The sequence below is a fragment of the Acanthaster planci genome, linkage group LG01 (assembly GCF_054643075.1).
Source record: "Acanthaster planci isolate LZ-2023a linkage group LG01, COTS_SCS, whole genome shotgun sequence".
Classification (NCBI taxonomy): domain Eukaryota; kingdom Metazoa; phylum Echinodermata; class Asteroidea; order Valvatida; family Acanthasteridae; genus Acanthaster; species Acanthaster planci.
In genome coordinates, this window is record NC_141777.1 from 38,824,819 (window position 1) to 38,850,281 (window position 25,463).

Consider the following 25,463-nt stretch of genomic DNA (forward strand, 5'->3'; position numbering starts at 1 on the left):
GAAAAAACGATCAGTGGATGTTCTTGCTGAAATGAATCCGACAATTTTTGCAAATGATCGCAATTCTTTCTTTGCTCACTTTGAAGTCAACTTCAGGGATGAACTGAGTACATTAAAAGGTACTCTCTATAAAACGGAGAGAATATCAAATCATATAATGTTTTATAATTGGATGTTCATAATGTTACAAAGTTGTTAAAAAGCTGTGAGTATTAAAGATGAAGTAGTTGAAATTGTCACGGAATATAAGTACCTTGGATCCCATATTGATGATTAACTGGAATGATACACTGGAATACCAACACCGACAAAATGTGTGAGAAGGCTAACCAACGATTGTATGTCCTTGGTAAACGGAGATTATTTAGTGTCGACCGGGACACTATGGTTTTTGTTCTATCAGAGTGTAATTCAGTCAGTGATCATATTCTGTTGCATTATTTGGTTCAACAGTCTGACTAGCCAAAGCATGAGAGAACGAATTACTAAAACAGGAAGTATTAAAGGTCACTGGAACCAATGTCGAAGACCTTATTGTAATTTATGAAAGAGCTCTGTTAACCATACTGGAAACTATTTACATCGACAGTACTCATCCTCTGCACCCGCATGTGATTTTTCAGTAGGTCTGGCAGGATTGTCCTCTCTTTCATAAAACGAACTGTCTCGAGTTCTCATTTCTTCCCAGTGCAATGCATCTTTTTAATAAACAGTTTGTAAGATAACGTTTACCCTTGCTGGCTAATGATTTGATAGGGATTGGCTGCTTTTATATACACGATAATGTTTTGTAGCGTTTATTTACTGATGGTGGTCTTTCGATACTATGGGTCCGATGTCTTTTACTTTCAATTTCCTTACTGTAAAATACGTGGTTTTTATGTCATCTAAGTGTTTAATCGATCCTATACCCGTTTGAACTGCATATCTTATGTAACTGTCCTTCCCGGATTTTCATGCACATTCATTCCTGAATAAAAAATTCTTAAAATTTAGTAGGTATTTAATATTATTGTTTTTACAATTTTATTGATTTTCATCCTAAGGACAAGAATTTCATATCTGTTTTGAACGAATTAATATATAACTGAACTGAACTAACTGAGATGAAACTTTGGAAGTGCATTTAAACAAAAACAGGGATCAGATTTATAAATAAACAATTCTAAACAACTTTTAGTCCTACACAAAAGATGATTTGGAGGAGAACTCGAGGGAGGAGGAGGCGGGAACAGGATTGAACACGAAGGGGGAAATTTAATCGAATTTGTCTGGTGAAGGATGCTGTTTTAGTTTAAATTAAAATGGGTACGTCAGTATCATTTTTAATCCCAAGGAAAACCCATCGACAAATAAAATGAGTATCAGTTCCTCATTTTAACTCTTGAGCCTCGTATCCACTGGCGGATGGGGGCGCTAAGGGTGGTCACCCCCCCCAAAAAAAGGAAGGCGCCAAAGGCTTTGTTTGAAAGTCGATTTACTCGCTCCATTTCATGTACCTTTTACAAAAGGCATGTGAAAAGCCACTCCTCAGAAAGCCCATAATTTCTCCCAAACATCCCATCAATATTGACATGGTTCTAGATCCGCCTTTGTATAAATGGACGGGTCTAGAACCACATTTTATTGGAGGGGGCCACAACTTTGGAATTTCTTCATTTGACTGCTTATGACCTTTTTGGAGTTGGGACTAAATATTGGGGCTTTTAACAATCTCTGGGAGGGGACGAAATAAAAAAAATCCGCAATATATTACTGTTCTATCATTATTTTCAAAAAACGAATTGGCCCTTTTGAAGGAAGCATGGTCCCTGTTACCCTCTGGATCCAGTAATTCCTGCAAACAAGGAATAATGTGGAATCACACATTCAGATAGATCACAGAAAAAAATGTCATTATTCAAAAAGATTATACCACCGGATCAACAGAGCTAGGCACGGCGAACCTTTGAATATTAGGACGTCCAGCAGCAAAAGCGTATTCTGGACCACAAACGGACTGACCAGCCGGTTAGAAGTAATGCTATATCCAAACACATAAGAATGTGCTTTGTCACCGCTGAATTTCATTATATATAGTGACCAGGTCTCCACAGAAGTAGATTCTTACATGGAAATATTGAATGAGGTTGCTCTTTATACTGCGTGACCAGGGCATTGCTAAACGAAGATGCAACGACTCTACTGGCGTTGTGACCAACTGGAACAAAGTTTGTGAAGCCCATGACATATACAGATCAGCTCTGAAATAAGAGTCTACGTCCGTAAACTGAACACCTTAGGGACCTTTGTACATCAAAATCAAAGATTCATCTCTCAAGCAAATAAAAGAGTTTATACTTCAGCATCAGCTTTACAGAAGATGCCTCACTTGACAGAGATAGATAGCATCATACAAAAGGCCAAAAGTATCAGTTTCCAGTTTAATTGCGCCGCCTCCTCGCTTCTGAAACCCTCTAACATTCTCATGCAAAGCAAGTTACTCCTGCCGTGATCAACACGATCTTCCCACGGAATCTGAAATTCCGCCGTCAGGAAAGGATTGCGGCGAAAGGCCATTTCAAATGATTATAAAATATCATCTGGGCAAAGAAAAATATAGGAGCTCCCTTACCTTAATGCTATTACCTGGGGAGTCTTATTAGTCCGGTCCTCGCTGTCGTGGTCAACGTCCAGCGCCGACTTGCATCTGGTGTCCAGCACTAAATTTTTCAGGATGCTAATGGTGAGAAATAGCACAACTACCGCTAGTATTGCGGCACCTGGGAAAAAACGTCTGAGCAATGCTCGTCTACAGTGTGATTGCCAACAGTAACTGATGCATCTACTGCGGCCGAAATACCTTCCGCAGGCTTCGCAAGCCATGATCACGATGGTAACCTTTACATCGCTCAGGAATTTAGATGCTCACTTATGCCATGCTTCAGCGTGATGCTCGCCGTACATGAATGACGTGAGTAGACACCGACCCGACGATGCTGTGAAATTGTAGTCTCGAAATTTAGATTAATGGTCATGCATCAGCCATATAAAGGCAGACCATCTCCACCCGATTCCGATTCCATTGCACATGTTTTCTTTAATTTGTCATGGATTGATGCCCGTTTTCATTTATCTCTATGTCAGCTAGTATCCTAACCCCTCTTCGTCGAATGTGTTTGCTAACTTCTGATGAAGAAAATCAGTTATATCCAAATCTAGCAATCCCCCTAGTCGTTTGTGTTTACACATGTTTACGCGGAATGGGCTTTGTTACCCAGCGGCGCATACCATTTACAAGAGGGGGTTCGCTCTGCATTGAAATATTTACAGGATATAGGTTTTTATAAGCGAAAATTATAATTAGAAATGCAGAAGAACTTGTACACTGTAGGCTAATTTCCACGAAATACCATCCAATGAGAGCAAGGCTGTATGCCAATATGTGAATTTGCAATGAGTGATTTCAAATTCGCTTAAGCCCAGTATATATTCAGGAAGTACATGTATTTTTGTGAAAAAAGAAACTATAGTTTCTTTTTTCACAAAAATACATGTACTTCCTGAATATTGTTAATGGATGTGTCAATTTACTGATTTAATTAGAGGCACATTTGAATATCGCAATTTGGCAGGGGAGATGGATAGAAGGTCGTGTCATTCAGAGTGAAACTAGAACGATTTATGAATGTGTTTGCTTTACTTCGTTGGGTAATTCATCTCTAATAAGTGCATTAAAGAGATACGCTTAAACTTAAAAAACCTCTGTTCTTGTTTGCACGTGGGCCCTTGCTAGAATGGGAGGGAGTTTGCTGGGGCAAAGTCAGCCGTGTATTTTAATATGTCTTATAAAATTTTCAAAGGTGCCTTGGGCGGAGCAAAAGAGTATTATGTTTAAGAGTTAGCGACCAAACACTGTGTTTGCACGAGTTCAAGACGAGCCACTCTGTTCCCATGCTTCATCAACTCAACCTTCCTATACTGCATCGACCCCTATTCACCCGGGGGAATTTCCACACACACATTGACCTATGACCCGCAGGGGACTTTCCACAAACAACTCGTGACTCCCCCAACTGCTGCTCGCTGTACAAGTCTCGAGTGCCACCAAACAACTCGTGATTTGAGTCCAATTTTCAGGAAATTAATTTTGCAACCACCTTAAGTATTTGTGTATTATAAAGACATGTCAAACCAAAACCTCTGTGATGAACTGGGCAAGATGCACGCAGTATTAGAGTTGGAGGAACACCGATTTAATCTTCTTCATGTGAGGCTCTGGAAACCAAGTGCAAGACTAACAGAAAATGCACACGTAGCAATTGTGATACACCGAAAGAAAGTAATAGAATATATTTACGACAATAGTGTCCACAGTCCTAGAAGAGTCGGGTTAAAAGGTGAAGTTCAAGAGGTTAAGGAACAGAGTTACTTTCCATAACTTGGAATTAGGTCCTTCGGTAGTCGGGATATTACACTCCTTATCCCTAAAGTGAAACGTCAAAGTGACGTGTTAACTTAAGGTACATGTTTTTCGATATGCGTCAAGAATGAATGGTAAAGTGAATCCAAAGTTTTGTTTCTTTAATTAACTAACCACTACTGTATTTTTTCAACTAATGCTACTTATATACAAGCGTGATGACAGTCAAGTGCAGGGGTGGACTACCCTGACTTGGAACAGTCTGCACAGAGGATTACTCTACCTCCGCTGTGTGCAGCTGTACCAACCTAGGTTAGCTTATTTGTAGCCATAACGATCAGGCGGGTTTCTGATACGCAAGGGGTATCATTTTTTCTGTCAGGCCTTGGATCTGATTGTGACTCAGGCTCGGTTGAGACTTGTGGTGCTGGAGGATTATTGGGAGTGATGGGTTGTCGGGCGTTCGAGGATTGACTTCGGTCTCAGGTTGTCGTTCGGGGATTGGCACGGTAGTACCTGTCCCAAAGTCAATGTCACTGTCCAAATTTGGAGAGGCGTGAGCTAGTTTGACCGGACGTTCTTGATCGCGGATGTGGTCTATGTTACGACTGATTTCACATCCGTTATGGTCGAGTCGGATTTTGTAGGACACCGGACCCAAGGTCCCAGTGGGCACGAGACGTCGTCATGACGTCTTAAAGACGTCTAATATTGACGTCTTATTAATGTCTTTTTTGAGTCGTATATGCAAAGCCAAAAGACGTCAGCATCCTGACCAGTAAACGACGTCAGTTGTCCGACTAGAAAAAGACGTCAGCGTTATGACAAGTAAAAGACGTCAACATCGCGACTAACAAAAGACGTCAACATCGAGAATAATAAAAGACGTCAACATTGAGACTAATAAAAGACGTCAACATTGAGACTGATAAAAGACGTCAACATTGAGACTGATAAAAGACGTCAACATTGCGACTAATAAAACACGTCAACATTGCGACTAATAAAAGACGTCAGCATATTGAGTAGTAAAAGACGTCAGCATTAAGACATCTTTTATCCATCAAATATCAAGGAAAAAAGACATCTGCATTGAACGAGTCATTTTTTAAAAACTTTTTTATGATAAAAAGAAGTTCACATGCCTTAACACGCTGCCTGGCTATAAAATAAATTTTGACTGAAGCGACTGTTTACACCTAAACAATTTTTTTTATTTAACTCTGATTCTTCATATTATAATAACCTGTTGGCACACTTTGCTGAAAATGATGGTCTACACAAATATTATGTACCAATAATATTTCTGGTAAATTCAATGGCTTTGGACAGACCATTACAATTGCACACAGCACGATCAAAGTGACGATGAAACAAGGTACACTTGTGTTTACACTTCCTGGATAAAAGCAGTTAAAAGGTTTTACTTTTACGGACAAGGCAAGAATGGGAAACATTAAGCACACAGTACATGTACATGTAGTATAAGCCATGTAACTGAATATTTGGCAGAACAAAACATTTCCAACCAGGCAAGACTTAGTAAAATACGTTTTAGATGTACATGTAATGGCATTTATGAGAGGTAGAAAAACAGACATCAGTTGATGAAAAGATGTATGCTTGTACTAATAAGACAATTCAAATCGAGTTGGCTTAGAATTTAAAAAATGGAAATATTGAACACTTTTTGGACAAAATTTTGTCTCATGCAGTGGTTTGTCAAATTTTTAGAAAACAGACTATCCTGGAACAGGATGATCTAGTCAGTTACAATTTAAATTACTGTACGTGTTTTAATCCTGCAAACAATTTTACCCATGCCCCCCCCCAAAAAACGATCAGACGTGTAATTTTGTTATAAAAGTACTTTAAACAGCCTTCATTGCTTCAACCTGAGGAAATAAACCTGAAGAAACAATGTACATATTTTACTTGAACAACAAAAGGTTTAAAGTTTCAAATAAGACCCAATACAAAAATATGCTTTATGCTCATTAGTTAAATATCACCGAAATATAATGAAACAGCCAGGAAACAGGCCATCTGATGCACTAGACTGGTCGCACAGTTATCCGGTGGGCATGCCTGCTGAATTACTCAGGGCTCTTGGTTTGTCTCTGGTAGGAATACTAAGCTTTAAGTACTTCGCTATTCGTTGTCTTACTGCAGACACTGTTGTGCCGCGTGATGCAACACTTCCTGCAAATGTTAGACAAATAAGACAATTTATTTTTGTAAAAACTATAGGGACTTTGGTGGCAGTAAATAAACCGGTTCTCTACCATTGTTTACACCACGTCTGAGCTGAAGTGCGCATGTTCATTGTGATTGAGAATGAAAAAGAATTTTTCTGCCACCAACTGTCTCGAACATGTCTACATCGAGTGGCCAATATTGTACATTGCATCACATACATGTATTGCCATTACATTTTCACAGTTTAGTCTCACCAATACAATGGTATAACATTTAATCTTAAAAGGGTAAATTAGACTTATTGACACTGTTAGTATTTGCCATATTTGATGACGCTGAAGTATGGGCACTGTGGCAAGCCCAGATGCTCCTTACTGCACTACGACTGCGAGTCTACGTACGACTACGAATAAACACTGTCTGTGGTCCACCCATGGAGGTAGGAAACAACCGTGGCCAACCCGGTTGACTTTTGAGGATTAAAATTATTGCGTTTAAGCCTGACCTCTGCTTCACCAACAATGCCCATACGTAACAGAATTACAGTTTATAAGCACTTCCCTTTTAAGGAAGGGCCTAACCTGTCTTACTCTTCTTTAAACGGACAAGCTGCTTGCAGCGATACTTGTACATGTACACGTACTCGAGCTCTCTTAATTCAAAGCACGGACAAAATTATGAAGTAGTCTGGTTCCCTGACCTGAAGATCTTTATTCCATTTGAAATACGTGTAGACGCCAAAGTCAATACACCTAACCGTAGTTCTGGAAGCCCGTTTTGACTTTTGGACATGACCTCAGTCTTTGCCATCGCTGGTTCCAGTCGGCATGCTCAGAGTCTCCTCGGAAGGCTGGAACCAGCTAAGACTAAGCCAGAGCCACTATAGTAGGGCGGTGCACACGCTCGAAGCCAGTCGTTGCTTGCGAGCAAGCAGGCAATGAAAGAAAATAGCCTCATCCATTCTAAATGTAGGGGTATTTTTTATGTCATGTTATTTTAAATCAGACGAGGGGTTTGAGGGTCAGTTCCACTGCAAATAATAATAAATCACAAGCAGGTGTACTAAACCACACTCGCAATTCCTCTAGTGTTAAAATTTCCCTGTAAACTGGACATTCGCACTATTGCTATCCCACACATCCCTCTTGACGAATAGATGAGAACAGTCAAACAGAACAGTCACCTGCGGCCGCAGGCGGGATTTCGCAATACACTGTATGCCATTGCTCTGTCGGACCTTCCGCGGTGAAACCGAGTGAGAACCGGCAAAATCCGAGACAAACCAAAAGTCACCGTGCAAAATCTTCATAAAGTTATCTAAATCTTTTTCTGTTGTATGTTGACGATTTGATAACGACTGTAAAATGACGTCGTAAAGACGTCGTGTGTTTCATGTATTGCTTGTTGAAGAAAACAATTCAAACAGAGAGAAAAAAGACGTCGTTAAGACGTCGTTTTCTCCTTTCACTGTATGTGTGGTACCGATGATTCGATAACGACTGCAAAACGACGTCTTAAAGACGTCATGTTTTTTTGTGGTCATGGTTGCTGGAGCAATGTTTCTAACCGAAGATAGAAGACGTCTTTAAGACGTTGTTTTTTTGTCACGACCACTTCACGACACACGACCACATAACGACCACAAAAAGACGTCTTTCACGCGTCGTGTGCCCACTGGGTGGTAACTGGTCTTCGTAAAGTTACGAACGAACACGGTGTCACCAACCTGGAAAACACATGTCTTCGCGCTCTTGTCATGATGCCGTTTTTGGTTTTCCTGATGGTAAATGACTCGCTTTGTGACATCGGGTCGAAGGTGGTCGAGGAGAGAACGTAGACGACGGCCCATTAACATTTTCGCGGGAGACACTCCTGTAGTACTGTGCGGAGTGATCCTGTACTGAAGCAAGAATCTGGACACCTTGGTTTCAACTGTTCCTGTCTCCATTCGCTTCATGGCATGCTTGAAGGTGCGCACAGCGCGTTCGGCCAGAACGTACTGAGGCCGGGTGATAGGGAGATGTGCGAATGTGCAGGATACCATTTTTGTCATGAATACGCGAAATTCCGCGCTAGTGAACGGTGTTCCGTTGTCGGATACCACTTTATCCGGCAATCCATGGGTCGCGAATGCCTGTCTCAGTTTTTCGATTATTGCATGAGTGGTGGCGTGGTTTATCAGAAAACCTCCATCCACTTGGAATGCGAGTCCACCACGACACGGAACATCTTATCCGTGAAGGGGCCTGCACAGTCAATATGCAATCTGGACCAGGGGCAGACAGACCATTTCCAGGGATACAGTTCGCTCTTTGGAGGCATTGGTTGATCTTGCTGGCATTTGTGGCATCCCTTGACCTCCATTTCTATATCTGCATCCATCTTAGGCCACCAAGCGAACCCTCTGGCGAGGCTTTTCGTCCTTGATATGCCGGTGTGACCTTCGTGAAGGCTATGGAGAATGCGCTTTCGCCCTTGTGAAGGGACGATCACTCGATTGCCCCACATGAGGCAACCATCTTGAACAGAAAGTTCTGTACTACGAACTGTGTACGGTTTCATATCCTCTTCCACCCTATCATGTGAGGGCCATCCTTCCCTCACCATGCAGAGTATCTTGGACACCAGCGAGAGCGCTGCACTGGTGTCGACTTCCATGATCAGATCATTGTTGTCGATAGACATGGTGACTTTTGATGGCTTTCATGCCTGAACGATTGCTGGAACACTCAAAGAGAGTGTACACTGGACTCTTGTCGTCAAAATCTGACTCGTTCCCATCACTGTCAGTGTCACTCATGTTTTCTGCAGCACTCATTGGCTTGATTTGATGATGTGGCGTTTTTCCACTTTTCCCACCTCTACAAACACCCGCGATATGTCCAAGTTTCTGGCAGTGGAAACAAGTTTTATTTTTAAATCTGCACTTGTCAGGATGGTGGTTATTTTTGCCACAACGGTAGCAGGGTTTTAGCGTTTTTCCCTTTGCTTTCGAGTCAGGTTGCTTGAGTAGTAGGGAAAGGAGAGTTCTGGAGCACCTCCTCTTTGTTCTGGAGCACATCCTCTTTCACCCCCTTTCACCCACCACTCGCGCTGGGGATTTCCACTTCACTGACCTTGAACTTTTGACCCAGGCGCACTTTTGTGTAAACAACTCGTGGCCAGCACCGATCGCACCAGCAATCACTCACAAACAAAAAAGGGACTTCCCGTCGACCTGAACTCGTTTACAACCGCCTTAAATAAATGAACTATTAATAAAAGATGACTGATGCAGAACTTTGTCACTTGCTGAATCTAAAGGAAGTATACATAGCAGGATCTCAAAAACAAAGTAAACCGATACATCCTTGTAACCACCAAATACTCGAAATAGATGAAAGATATGCGTGTAAACATTGCAGTCTAATTTTTGGGTTCGCTTCGCTCACTTCTTTCACCCCGCCGACATGGGAGATATAAATATTACAAACATCACGTTTGGAGGAAACCAGCCCCACCAAAATCGAGAAAAACCCTACAAAAATATAACATTTGTTTTAAAAACGGCGAAGCGGGTGAAATAGAATATAAAATAAAAAAGTTTTAAACGTTAAGATCTCTAGAGGTAAACCGTTGCAGGCTTTAATCGCGGTGTGTTATCAAGACACAACTGGGGAAACCGAATCTAAAATGAAAGATCTATTTCAAGTTTCGGATAAGCACTGGGAAAACGCCTGAGAAAAGTTTTTAAATAGTTTATGATATTAAAATGGAGACCCACACATTTCACTCGACTAAAAATCCGCAGACATTTAAACTTAAAAACGAGATCAAAAATGAAGAAGGGACCAAATGTATTTGTGTTAAAAATATTCAGCTTGAAAAAAAGTTTTTTAACATTACGAGGGAGACGCAGATCGAGTGGGGAGTAAAAGAGGAGACAGCTGAGGAGCCTGGTGCGGATGGGTTAGTAAATTTAGAATTGGTAAAAAAATATGTACCAAGTATTTTAGGGCACGGTGGTTTCCCCGATTTTGGCGATCGTTTTAGAAATGTAATAGAAATATTTGTAAGCTGTTATGTAACAACTTCAGATTTTTCAAAAAACCAACATAAATATATTGCTAATTGGGCCTTTAATGTTAAACGAGTGAAGGTCATGAGAAGCATGATGCTTTCTATTTTGCAAGCTTTTAGACTTGGTTATTCTAATTTTATACAAGGTGGAGAAGAGTACATACTTTCTTCTGTTTTTGAACCTGGAGAAACGGATGACGAAAGTACAGTGAGAATAAAAGAACGTATTTTAGAAAATTTTAATTTGAACGCAAAAGATCGTTCTACTTTAATGAGTATTTGTTTTGGTGACGGAGGGGGCCCGGATTTTGATTAAACAAATTAATGATATGTTTACACCGGCACTTATAATTACTGATGATCTTACTTTATCAGCAAATGTGCTCTTGGGATTGATTTTGGGGCTTGAAGGTATATTTGATACACTAGATTACGGAGGCGCTCTATCGGATCAACCACCAAATGTCGACAGTCTCTCTACCGAAATGAAAAGAAAGTATGTTTGGCATTCTAGTGAAGGTAGATTAGTTCTTGCGCCTGGTGAACTTGTTGAAGGTGATGGGCAACCAAATGATCGTGTGGACCCCATATTTAACCGGCTTTTTCAAAGCGAGCGTTTGAGTCAGTGAACGTCTCGGGGGCGAGTGGTTCTATTGTCCTTGAGCCCGGTTACTACGGTATCGACTGGTTTGATTTTATTTTAAACGCCATCCCGGGTGTTATTTTTAAAGTTCACGAAGAGTCTCAAGCAGTTGTCCTGGTCCTTTTTGACCCTTTTTAAAACTAAACTAAACAAACACGTGGGTCAATTGCTCGGCCTGCCCCAAGACGAACTACAAAACTTGGTTGTACACAAAGGCAACTACAACATCGAACGCATTAAATATCTGTTTATACACTATGAGCAGCTCGACCCAGATTATAATTTTTATGATGGGAAGTCTTCAACGGTACTCAGCACCAGAGACACAGTCCTGTGCAATTTAGAGGTCAACCCCACCTGTAAAAGACTTATAGATCAAAACATAGACGAACTCACCTTTTTTTTAGAAACGACATGGATAGATTAGTAAGCGGTAAAGGAGACGGAATTTTGCTCGAGGTGAATATTTTTTAAAACTCTTAATTATAAAAGATGACGACTAATATCTATCCAAATTTACCAGCGAACGAAGCGAGCGAAACGAGCGAAGCGAGTATTCTGAACAAAAAAGGGACTTCCCCATACCCGACCATTAAATTTTGGGAAAGGAGTGAAGCGAGCAACGAGCGAATCGGAACCCAAAATATACAGACTAAGAAAGATCGAGGAAATTAAATCTCAAATCCAAAGAGAACGCGACGCAAGAGCAAATAGTTACAAAAAGATCAAACGACTTTTAACCGCACTTGGATACGTGGAGTACGGCGTGGAAGCCCTGGGCGCGACCTCGGCAGCCGTCGGCATTCCCGCCATTTTGGGAGTCGTTAGCGGACCTGTCGGTCTTGTGATGGAAGGCATCGCTATCGGTTCGTTTGGCGCTTACGCGATATTGAAATACACCTCCGGTAGACTCACCCACAAAACTAAAAAAACACGACCAAATTCGAATGTTGGCTGACGCCAAATTAAACACCATCGAGAAATACGTATCTCACGCGATTGAAGACGGTGACACATCCCATGAGGAATTTGCCCTTTTTTATCCGAGCTCAAAAAGTTTAACGAGATGAAAGAAAAGATCAGATCGCGTACGTCTACAAAATTGCAAGCGAGCGAAGCGAGCACCAAAGAAGAATTCGAACGTCAACGAAAGAGCAGAAGCGCTAGCCAACGAACGGGCGGCGGTTTTAAAAAAAGATCTTATGAAAAATCTTGGCGAATAAGTTTTACAAAGTCGGTTAAGTTTGAAGAGAAACCAGAATTTCCACCCTCTTATCGAAAAACGAGCACACCGGCCCAACCGAACAAAACGATCAACCCGACCATTTTCACCCAACCGACGGCCCTTCTTTTTTAAAAATCTTTTAAAATAAATGGGAACCAACTTTAGTCAGTTAACATTGCAGTCAACAAAGACAATTCTTTTACAGTAAACCTCATTGACATGACAACACCTTATAAATTACCAAAAGTTACTACGGACGAAGTTATAGAACACTGGAAAGAAGACCAGATGTCGTTTTACCAAAACCAAATTAACTTTGCGGTCTATTGTGCGACGACGGCATGCGGAGTAGACTTTGGGAGAATCGTTGACGCAGATCCATATACATCTGCCTTGTACAACTTTCACGTATATTACACGGTTAGAAGAATCTTTCATTTGTGTGATTTTAAATTGCCCACCGAAAAATTGTTTAACCCGATTGATAATTATTATGATAGCGAAAATTTTTTGGACATTTGTAGAGATTTTAGAGTTGACTCGGACATGAGCTTTAGGCAAACCGTTGTCCCCCATACAAATGGCCTTGGTTCAGCTTATTATTTTGACCGAGACGGTTTGATGGACACGGGTGTTAGGAGGTGGTTACCCATTCCAGGTGGTGACTTTGATCCAGACGCGCTTTCTCCTATGCTCGAAAAATATAAAAGATATAAAGAAATGGAAGAGGAATTGGGGGATGGAGGCTCGTTAGAGCGACTTTTAGGTTATCACGACAACTCTGGCAAAACTCTGGCAAAACGGTACAATATGTAGTAGAATATATCGAGCAAGACTCAAAAGCCGCTACTACTGGGTGGTGGGGTCTTATACCTCGCAAAAGGACTCAGTTGACGGGCGTGGGAATGAGAAAAGTGAATGAATCAATTCGAGCTTATGTTTACGCGTTACTCGGGGCACAGGCACAGACCAGGACAAGCGTTTTAGCCACGGGCACCGGATTAGACGCGCAACGGCAATTTATTATGATCATGGAATCTTTAATCATTTCAGCTCCCGACCTCGAACGATCTATCAACCAATTTCAAGATTCGTTACAATATGCTAAAACACTTTTAGACTATGTAATCGGTCCGAGTTTGTATATAATCCCGTCAGACATGGACTTACGCATAGGTACGTTTTAGGGTTACAACAATAACTTACAAATCGCGACAGCAGACATGCAGACTGGATTTGTACCGGGTTTAAATTTGAGGCCCGAGGTTGAGGACAGTTTTGCTGAAGAAACGAAGCGAACGAGCGAAGCAAGCGGAGCAACGAGCATTACCGAAGCGATCATTCCTGTACCAAAACCAAGCATCATTCCTGTACTAAAACCAAGCATCGCTCCGGTGCCCCCTTCTGAACCGCTCGACATACACAACGAAGAGAAACTATCATTAACCATCGGAGCCGTTGCCATGGGTGTCATCGGTTTTACGATATATAAAATTTTAACTTAAACGGTTTGGTTTAAGGCATTAAAAAAAACTCACCCCAAATTTGAGGTGAAGTTTAATTTTTTTGTCCTATTTACCAATTCTTTTGCACGTACGTCAAAATCAAAACACCACGCCTACAAACAAAGTCCACAGATGCTCTGCCACCCATCCGACCGCATTGCTCGCCACGTTAAAAATCAAACTAAAAACGCTACCGATGATTCCGGGAAAAGCGCCCAAAGCTTTCAACCCGAGTTTCTTCAACACGTTTGCCAGGTTCCACAGTTGACGTTTGATCTGATCGGTAATTCCACCTTTGGAAGGAGGGGCTGGCGTTGGTTTAGGTGCAGGTGTGCTCGCTCCGCCAGCTCTGACGCTAGCCACGATGCTACTAACGATGGTACTCACGGCTAAACTAAAAGCCGTTAAAATGCTTACGATCGTGACGCCTTGCTCTCTAAATAAAATATTAATTCGTTCGCGTAGAGTTAAATCTTTACCTAGAGCTGTTTGTATCGTTTCTTTTAACGATTCAAATTGGTTTCTAAATCCCATGTTTAAATTTTTTCGCTGGGTATTCAATGCAGCTAAAATCTCTAAGAATTTTAAGCTCTGATTCTTTTTGTTCTCGCGTGGTTCCTTCAATGCGTGTTCAGTTGTTTGAATATTTTCTTTTACTCTTGCAATCTTAGCTTCTACAAGTTTTAATTGGCCTCTTATTGTTTGTAAGCTTTGATCGAGTCCTCTAATCTCTATGAGAGTAAATTCTGAATTTGCATCTTCTGGGTTTAAGTTTCTAGACTGTTGCACTATTTCTTGAAGTTGATCGAGTACCTCATCTAGTTCGTCTACAGATCCGTCTTCATTTGTGATCTTTTCTATTTTGTCTGAAACAGCTTCTACCTTTTCAATTTATTTAGTTGCAGGGTTTTTGTAATCTGTTAACCCTAAGGTGCCTGTGATAAAATCTATACTGCCTGCTCTTTGTTCTAAGGTAGATAATGCGAGAAAGAGCCTTCCTCCTGGGTCTCTGTTTAATCTAGTCAGGCGGATTTTTTTACCATTAAAGTTCTCATAAAGTCTTTTTTTTAGAATCAACGCCAAATTTATTTGTGTCTTCCATGATCGGTTCAAGTCCGTCAAAATTTTGATCTTCTTATAAAAACTATTTATTGCATCTTTAATGACATCATTGCGTTGTTTTTCATTGGTTATCCCCGGCCTCACTATGGGGTCATCTGTGCCTTCTACGAAAGACGTTTCTAGTTGATCCGAAGGTAGGTCATTAACAAAATCTTGGTCGTCTTTTTCGTCCTGTTCTAATTCTTCTTGTTCAGGTTCTTGTTCCATTTCTTCCATTTCGATTCCCTCTTCCTCCATTTTAAAATAAGGAAACTTAACTACTACTCATGGGAAAACTCGCGGGCAAGATACCCTGCGCTACCAACCAACCCTGGGTGGCCAAGGGCCCCCCAGGGTGCACCGCTAGACAGCGCGGTCAATTTCAACGCGTCTTCGGCAGATAATTTATTTAGATCCGGCGGTTTGATTTTAAATAGCTTGCTCGATAGCATGGCGTAACCCATAGTGATTGCTGAAACGACTGCACCGTGGTAAGTAGTATTGACGATTCCGTTTACGTCGATTGATTTAGCGTTACTCATATTTAATAATAAGGAATCTTAAATTTATTCCATGTCCAAAATCTGTTCTTCAATTTTGTTGGTTCGGAATAATGTTCGTTGTTTGCTTCGCTCTGCTCGTTCGCTTCGCTTCGCTTCGTTCGCTTTTTAGTTGAACAGTTTTGTTTTTCCAAATTAAATAGACCGCACCCAAACCAATCGCCAACCCACCAAATATCAAGTTTCTGTTCTCGATGACTGTTTGATAAATTTTATTTTATGACCTGAAGTTCTGGTCGCTCTCTTCGCTCGCTTCGCTCGCTTATTTTATCTTGGCGAGCTGTTGCTTCATCTTTTTGTTATGCTCGGCTGATTTCTTACCTTGTTCTACACGCTTCGAATTTTTAACGTTTACTTTATTTTTAGTTACCGTCTGTACGTTCTTCTTTACCGGGGTGTTTGTTGGAGTGTTCGGAATGCTCGCTCCGCTCGCTTCGTTCGTTTCGTTCGCTTGTTCGTTCGTTGACATCCTCTTTACTATAACTTTTGTTGAATTCCAGGTATTTAGTGGTAATCAGCATAGCTGTAAGTGGTGACAGATCTCGGTAAGTAAGTGACCCATGGTCTGACTGATAATCGGATCGTCGTTTAGGTCTTTGGCCAGCGCTTCTTCGGACGTTAAGTTGACGTTAAACCCGAGTAGATCGATCGGAGTAGCTATACCGAGTAAGCGAGAGTAGAGGCTCTAAATCGCGTGGCCAAGAGTTTTTACGATCTCTTTGCCAAATTTAATTTCGTACAAATTGAAAAGCCTCTCTTGGTCTTTGGTTGACAGAGCTTCAATCTCTTTAATCGAGTATTCTTTACCTAGGTACTTTTTACTTTCACCTGACGCAGCTATCGAACAGAGTCTGTCTTTGACGCTCGCTACGCTCGCTCCGGTTGATTCGCTTTTTGAATCGGTGAGAATGCTTTTGATGTCGTCCATTTTAATATATACGTTTTAAATTTGTTGTAGGTGTGCTTTAGGCATAGGTACTCGCTCGTGCAGTAGGTCAAGTTAGCTACTATAACTAGTTGAATAAGTAGTTGAACGTATTCTAGCAGAGTTATCATTTGTTATAACTAAAATAAAAAAAGTTGTAACTAAGCTGACGTCAGCCTAGTTACAACAAAAGTTAAGTAGTTAATAGGTGGGTCTAGTTAGCTACAATAACTAGTTTTCAAATCTTTAGACGACGTGACAATTAGCTTATCATACTTGTTAGCGTTGTTACACTTTAAAGAACACAGAACGCAATTTGATTTAATGTTACCAATAGAGTTATCTAATCGTTCAATGGTGCATAGATTATCTTTATTCTCTAGGAATTGCATTCAAACCTCGCAATCTGGGTAAAAGCAGCGCGGATAATCCTCGATCAAGCCACGGCAGAAGTCTGTGTCGATCAGGGTCATATCTATCGTACTTTTTATCTGATTGACGAGAATTACGAATCCAACCTCGAATCGTTACTTCAACGGGTCACTATATATTTTACAATATTCTCTCCGTTTTTCGTGAATACAAATTGATGCCCCGTCACATTCAACGCACTGATTTCTTCGTTTCCGTGTTCACAAATAGATGTTCCTTTGCACTCTCTACAACTATGTTTTTGCCTCCCATGCTGACACTTGTTTAACGCTTGATGGGCTCGTACTTTCTCAATGCACTCGGTACAAGTCGAGTTAATTCTACCCGTTTTCTGCATTTTAAAGTTTGATGAGTCCAGGAGCCAACGACACTTAGCGCAATTCTTTTTACTTTCAATCATATTCTAAACTTTTATTAAATATAACTAAAATATTTCTCATTTTTACTGAACGAGATAATCCACCGGCAGCTCCGTATTTAAAATTAGCTTACTAAATTTCACGTTGGGCAAATATTTTTTGATTTGATCTCGTTTTTCGTCCGGTACTACGTCGTTTTCGTCCAGACACTGGCCAAGGGACGATCTATCTTTGCAATGAAAGATTGCGGTCCATGCCGTATTCTCTCGAAAGTCTTTTAAAACGGAATTATACTTTTGGGTAAGTAGCCAGCAGCTGTGAAGGTAATGTGGCCCGAGAACGCCATCTTACTGAGAGCGCACGTATTGTTATTTTTAGATTTTTTACGATATTTAATGAACTGATCAGCTGCGCAGTCGTCGATGATAAACAACGTGTTTGTTCCATCGAAAATTTTTTGATAAAAAAAAACACGTACATCGTCAGAGGTCCTGCGGTTTCGCTCGCTCTTTCCATTTGAATCGATATATCTCCACCGCCGCCGAGTGGTCTACCCGACCCGTGAGCGCTGTTATCGTCGGAAATCGAGCCAGAGACCGTACTTATCTCTTAAGTATTCGGCCCGGTTAAGTTTAAATCTTTAACCACCGCCCTCACCGATTCTCTCTCCGAATCTCCAAAATATTTTGTAACTTCATTCCAATGTTGGTATTCAAACAGACACTGCGAGTACAATTGATTCGGTTTACCTTCGACCGTCACGACCATTTTTGTTATATGCTGATTATAAAATCTCTGGGGATTTTTAATAGCCGGGTCTCTAAACAGGATCAAAATTCCTTTCAAGCTCTTGATCGTCTGGTCGATGCTGATGTTCCATAGCGTGTCAGACTTGTTTACCGCTTGCTTCTTTCAGGAATGCACTCGGTCGAATAGGTAAAACATCGTTTTTTGTTTCTCAAGGTTTGAGCCAGATCTCTCACCGTTGTTTTCGGCTTCGTCTTTGTCACCAGCACCGAGACGTATCTTGGCCACGTTTTCCTTTTCCAGACCAAAGTACGCCATATTTTTAGTCTGCGACAGGGGTAGCCAATTGTCCTTAAAATTGTGAAATACGTCCGCATCTCGGTAACTTACGATTTTGTTTCCTTGGAGAGATATATTAATTTACGAAACCAGGTTTCTCGCCACGTTGTTATACACGGTACGGTTGTCGTCCGAGGCGCCGTCTTGATCCAGTTTAAAAGCCAGTTTGGCGGTGCCGGGTACAATGACGTCGTCCGTGCCTAGGGCTGGGGATTTACGTTTAACGTGTGAACCGCGGCTATGGTACTCGGGTTATGCATAATGGTTACTTCGCGCCTTTCGCCTTTGATCGCGCGAGGAACTTTAAGTTTGCGACTCGGGCTTAGCTTTTTGGTGTATTGTTGCGACATATTACTTTTAATATATAATATTCTTATATACGATTCTTATTTTATTTTAAAAAGAAAAGAAAACGCAATTAAGGATACACCGACGGTAAAAAAACAGGTCTTCGTATTTTTCACGTTTTGTCTGCTTGAATCTCCGACAATTGATGTCTAATTTCGCTATTCATTTAATTTAATTTAACCTTATTTTAAAAATGGCTAGTGCTTTGATGATGGTGGGAGGAGCGGTAGTAAACGCCTTGGCATTCACGGGCTCAAATTTTTTATTTAGCCTTTTACGAAAAGGCGGTGAAGCGAGCGGAGCGAGCGAACGAAAGCGTCACGACCTCGCGTTGGAGCAATTGACGCAAGCAAAACAAGAGTGAGAACAAAACCGTGTACACATGCTAGACTTTTTAAACGAACGAATGCGACAAGAACGCGCGAGCCAGGAGACATTTGTAAACGTGGACGAAGCCCTACGAGCTTATTCGGAATTGACCGGTAAGAGTATCACGCCGTTACCGCCAGACCCTACATTGTCCGATATTTACAAGCCTACCGAATATCAAAAAATTCGCGAGTTTGTTTGGATTTTAGGCAAAATGGCTTTGGTCGGTTTCTTAAGCTTATCGATTTGCGTAACTTTAAAAACTAGTATTTTTAAAATGGACCAAACTTTTAAAAAACTATTTTACGGCCCACAGGGTTACTGGCGAGGAGAAAGCGCGGTAAATCATCTACACGAAAAGACCAGTGCTGACAAATCAGTTATCAGAAACTGGCTAAAAAAGCAGGCCATTTGGCAAATATATTTACCAAAACCAAATTACGTACCCAGACCCACAATGTTGCAATCAGAATCGGTCAAACCTAATTATGCGCATCAAATTGACGTACTTTATTTACCCTGGGACCGCGTTAAAAGAAAAACGTTTAAGTACGCTTTGACCGTGGTAGACGTAGGTTCCCGGTATAAAGAAGCCGAGCCGTTGACCAGTAAAACCGCCGAGCAAGTGAGCGAAGCGACCAAGAAAATCTACGAGCGATCACCTCTGACCTGGCCCAAATTCGTAATGGTAGACTCGGGATCTGAATTTGAAGGGGACTTTAAAAGTTAATGGCAAAAAACGGAGTAGAAATTCAAGTGGGTGTGCCGGGTGTTCACAGATCTCAAGGAATCGTGGAAAGGTTTAACCGCACTTTAGCCGAGCTTTTATTCGGCCATCAATACGCTCAAGAAATGATAGACGTGGGTGAGCGAAACGTTGAATGGGTAAAACGTTTGCCCCAGGTCGTCAAATCGTTGAACGAGGAAAAAACGCGTTTAATCGATGCCGTTACTGCAGAAGCTATAAAATTAGCGAGCGTAGCGAGCCAAACACCCAGTGCACCTGTGAGCGAGCGAAGCGAGCGTCAAAGACAACTTCCTCCAGACGCGGTCGTTAGGTACCTCTATTACCCGGGTGAGCAAGAGGGCGGCACCGTCAGAAGGCGACAGATCTGGTCTGGTCCGTGGACGTTTACCAAATTGAAAAGCGCACCAGTCAATTTAAACGGGTGAATGGCAAGCGGGTAAAAACGGGCCCAACTTTATATTATCTGTTAAACGGCCCAAATAGAAGTTTCGTCAAAGAAGAAATTCAGGTCGTACCCGAGGATACCAAATTACCGGAGTAATAACGGGAGTAGCTTCGTTGTTGATTAGCTTACGTTCGCTTCGATTCGCTTTTGCCCGTAAGCTAACGTATCGATTCCATTCGGCAATATGTAGCGCTTTGTGTCCAACGGCGAGAGGCTTAGTTTGTTTTGCGACACAGTAAACATCCGATGTTTATCTGATCGAAATAATTGCTGTTTATTGAAATAAGAAACCCGGTCAAATAGGCAGCTTTTATACATCTCGTGGGTTAACCGTTTCTCGGTTACTACCTTTGTGACCTTCTTTAAATTTTGATCGACCGTCAGAATCGAATACATTTTTGGTCTGATGCAAACGGCTTCTAAAATTGTTTTGCCACCAAATTCGTCTTTCATTTAGCCGATGACTTTTTGTTTTTGGTGCTGTAAAGTTGATGATCGGGCAGGTAATTACTAAAGTCAAATAATGAACGATTTTTACTCAGGTAGTCGACCAAGGAATGCTCGCTTCGCTCGATCTGCGTCTCCCTCGTAATGTTAAAAAACTTTTTTTCAAGCTGAACGTTTTTAACACAAATACATTTGGTCCCTTCTTCATTTTTGATCTCGTTTTTAAGTTTAAATGTCTGCGGATTTTTAGTCAAGTGAAATGTGTGGGTCTCCATTTTAATATTATAAACTCTTTAAAAACTTTTCTCGGGCGTTTTCCCAGTGTTTATCCGAAACTTGAAATAGATCTTTCACTTTAGATTCGGTTTCCCCAGTTGTGTCTTGATAACACACCACGATTAAAGCCTGCAACGGTTTACCTCTAGAGATCTTAACGTTTAAAACTTGGTTTAATTTATATTATATTTCACCCGCTTCGCCTTTTTTAAAACAGATGTTATATTTTTGCGGGGTTTTTCTCGATTTTGGTGGGGGTGGTTTCCTCCAAACGTGATGCTTGTAATATCTATCTCCCATGTGGGCGGGGGTGAAAGAAGTGAGCGAAGCGAACCAAAAATTAGACTGCAATGTTTACACGCATATCGGTTTACTTTGTTTTTGAGATCCTGCTATGTGTACTTCTTTTAGATTCAGCAAGTGACAAAGTTCTGCATCAGTCATCTTTTATTAATAGTTCATTTATTTAAGGCGGTTGTAAACGAGTTCAGGTCGACGGGAAGTCCCTTTTTTGTTTGTGAGTGATTGCTGGTGCGATCGGTGCTGGTCACGAGTTGTTTACACAAAAGTGCGCCTGGGTCAAAAGTTCAAGGTCAGTGAAATGGAAATCCCCAGTGCGAGTGGTGGGTGAAAGGGGGTGTAAGAGGATGTGCTCCAGAACAAAGAGGAGGTGCTCCAGAACTCTCTTTTCCCTACTACTGCGTGATTGCGCTGTGTACAGGTTTGCGTGCCCTTGATTGGCTTTTCGCTATTTTGTTCACGGCTCTGTCATTCTGAGACAATGCTGCCTGCAGTCCCTGCATATCTTTTACGTTTTTAGCGGCCCTTTCCTTGCCAAGGGCCATTGCCATTGCCTTCTCTAGTGTCAAGTTTTTCTCTGCAAGGAGATTCCGTTGGATGCGGTCGTTTCCGACGCCGCATACTAATCATCGCGCAACATGTTGTCTAAGATGCTGCCATAATTGCAGAACTCTGCCAGTGAGCGCAGAGCCGCTACAAATTGGGCTACGGACTCACCCTCTTCTCGGTATCGGCTGTTGAACTTGAATTGCTGGACGATTTCCGATGGCACCGGATTATGATGCTGGGTCATGCACTGTACCAGGTCATCATACGATTTATCGCCGGGTTTCTCAGGAGCCACGAGATTCCGCAGTAGTCTGTAGGCCTGAGGCCCGATCACAGTAAGTAGAACTGCTTGTTTCTTTGCTGTGTTAGTTACGTTGTTGGTAACAAAATAATGTTCCAACCTTTCGACGTACTGCAGCCATTCCTCCTTTTCTTATCGAAATTCTTCAATTTTACCGATCAAGGCAACCATAGTCACTAATTATCCTCGTCGCCAGTTTGTAATGAACTGGGCAAGATACACGCAATATTCGAGTTGGAGGAACACCAATTTAATCTTCTTCATGTGAGGCTCTGGAAACCAAGTGCAAGACTAACAGACAATGCACACGTAGCATTTGTGATACACCGAAAGAAAGTAATACAATACATTTACGACCATAGTGTACACAAATTCCACGAGTTAAATCACAAAACAAATTGGCAATCAACGTATTTGGTTACAATGGAAAAGACGGTGTATACATACTTTACAAAACTAAACGTACACACGAACCGATCAATTTACTTAACTTCACACAAGGTGAAACGAGTCATTATTGTTGGATCAAGAACCTTTCAGGGTTGATGGGTGACGTTAATAAACACAATGGTAAATCTTATTGGTGCTTCAATTGTGTGTCACACTTCCAAACGGAAGAAAGACTAAACAGGCACAAAGAGGATTGTCAGGGATTACATTCTGCCCCGATCAAGTTGAATAACCCGTCAAAGGTGAAAACATGCTACAATTTGAAAACTAAAAAAAACAAGCAAGACGCCCCCTTCCTAATCTACGCAGATGTCGAATATGTTTTAGAGCGGGTCCCAACCGTACACACAAACGCGGTTAAAACACAAATCCATAAACCTGTGGCTATTCATACGCGGTCGTTAGACACGATGGAATTTGCACGAGTCAAAGGACGTACAGAAGCCAAGACGCGGCAGATCAGTTTGTAAGGTACATTTGTGAAGAAGCCCGTACAATTAACGAGGAATTTGAGAACCCAAAACCGCTGAGTTGGTCGTGCGAGTTTCAGAAAATCTACGAAAACTGCAACACATGCTGGATTTGCGAAGACGCATCAGCAAAACTAAAGAATTCCCGTGCCAATGTAAAATCCCGGCGAGCCGAGAACAAAGAACTAAAAAGCCGCTTTTAGTTCTGTAAACGAACAGAGATGCTCCGTATGGCATGCACAAAGCCAATTAATAAGTCCCGCAAAGTTAGAGACAACTGCCACGTAACGGGCAAATATAGGGGTCCAGCACATGCCATGTGTAATCTCAAGTTAAGAGTCGTGCCCAATCAAACGCCCGTCCTGTAGTGCTGCACAACTTGGGAAAAAAAGACGCACATTTGATCATGCAGGGTGTGCGCGAGTTCAACGGGAAGGAGATTTAAGTAATCGCTTAATTTAATTGAAAATGAAATTGCCATGAAATTTCATTTCATGGCAGCTTCACTCGATGGATTTGTTAAAAATTGTTTCCGGATGATTTCAAGTTACTTCGCGAAAGATTACCAAATGACACCGACATGCTTTTAGAAAAAGGAATTTATCCTTATGAAAACATCGACTCCTTTGACCGATTTGAAGAGATTAACTTACCACCAAGAGACAATTACAGAAAAAGAGCACGTAAGAGCGCAAAAAGTATGGCAAACATCCAATTGCCAAAACCTGGGAGACTACCAAGATACGTAGAAACGGATGTGCTACTACTGGCGTGTATTTGAGAACTTCCGTCAAGTGTGTCAAAGAAACTATGACCTTGACCCAGCCAACTATTACACTTCACCGGGTTTATCGTGGGATGCGTTGTTAAAACATTCCAGGGTCAAATTGGAACTACTGACAGACATTGACAAGTATCTTTTCTTGGAAAGGGCCAAACGAGGCAGCATTTCGAGCGTGTGTGCAAAGCGCTATGCAAAGGCAAATAATTCGAGTTTTCTAGACTACGATCCAAATAAGCCAACATCACACATCATGTATCTAGATGCAAATAATTTGCACGGCTGGGCCATGAGTCAATCGTTACCCACGGGCGAGTTTCAGTGGGTCAAGGACTTAGACAAGTTTACCGCCGAATACATTTCTAAACTTTCACCAAATGATTTACGGGGTTACATGTTTGAAGTGACTTTGGACTATCTGCAGCATTTGCACGACAAACACAACGATTTCCCACTGGCGCCTGAGAATATGTCAATACCAAATGAATGGTTATCGGATTATCAAAGTAACTTGATTAGTAACGGTGAGCAAGTAACTTCAGTAGATAAACTCGCAGCCACTTTAGGCACAAAACATAAATACGTAGTTCACTATCGAACGTTACAAAAGTATTTGCAACTCGGTCTCAAGTTAAAAGACATTCACCGTGTTTAAACAGGCAGCGTGGATGAAGAGTTACACCGATAAAAACACCGATTCGCATAAAAAGGCCAGGTCTGATTTTGAGAATGACTTCTTCAAATTGATGAACAATTTAGTATTTGGCAAGACGATGGGAAACAACGAATCAGTGGGCATCTATTGAGGGACCTTCAAGACGCAGAAAGGTATAAGAAAGTAACTTTTAAACCAAACTGCAAATTGACTACGCCGCTTAAAGAATGTGATCTTTCGTTCGTCGAAATGTATCGCATAAAGACCAAATTAAATAAGCCCATTTACTGCGGCGTAAGCGTGCTGGACCTGTCTGAAACGTTAATGTACGATTTCTTCTACAACGAGCTGAAAGCAGACTTTGGTTTAGACGTGCGTCTATTGTACACAGACACAGAAAGCCTTTTAGTTGAGATTCAAACTGACTATTTAAACGGCTACTTTGGTAAGAGGCGCGGGGTATTCGACTTTAGCCACTATCCACCTACGCATGCACTATATGATGCTAAAAATAAAAAAGTAATCGGTAACATGAAAGACAAATTTGGTGGCATTCGACCAAAAATCTACTCCATTTTAACGGAGGACCAAAATTTGAAAAAAGCAAAAGGAGTCACTAAAGTAGTAACCGAAAAACACCTGTCGCACGAGGCAAATAAAAGATGCTTATTTGAACGGGTACAGAATTATAACAAACAAAAGATATTCAAATCAGACAAGCATCAATTATACACAATCTCGCAAAATGAACTAAGTCTGTCTGCCTTAGACACGAAGCGTTATGTATTACCAAATGGCATTGATGCGTTAGCTTATGGGTACTGTCAA

The 25,463-nt window shown here is 41.4% G+C and overlaps 2 protein-coding genes across 9 annotated transcripts in view; one reads left to right on the forward strand and one right to left on the reverse strand.

The window, feature by feature from the left end:
- The window catches only part of LOC110980616 (CMP-N-acetylneuraminate-poly-alpha-2,8-sialyltransferase-like), a 13,999-nt gene extending 11,134 nt beyond the window's left edge, over positions 1-2,865 (reverse strand). For 3 of the 4 annotated variants that reach the window (XM_022237465.2, XM_022237463.2, XM_022237468.2), the window contains exon 1: positions 2,615-2,865. In XM_022237465.2, the coding sequence (XP_022093157.2) occupies positions 2,615-2,865 (251 nt within the window). The remainder of the gene's footprint in view (positions 1-2,614) is intronic. The other variant, XM_022237467.2, reaches the window with a different exon arrangement.
- The window catches only part of LOC147800737 (uncharacterized), a 52,482-nt gene that overhangs the window by 15,868 nt on the left and 11,151 nt on the right, over positions 1-25,463 (forward strand). For 2 of the 5 annotated variants that reach the window (XR_015426289.1, XR_015426292.1), the window contains exon 1: positions 2,814-2,953. The exons of 2 other annotated variants lie outside the window; for them this stretch is intronic. Coding sequence is in view for 1 of the 3 variants with exons in the window: in XM_087140611.1 (XP_086996737.1) it covers positions 2,949-2,953 (5 nt within the window). In the remaining 2 variants the exon portion in view is untranslated. Of the gene's footprint in view, positions 1-2,813; positions 2,954-25,463 lie in introns of those variants that run through there. One more of the 5 variants, XM_087140611.1, reaches the window with a different exon arrangement.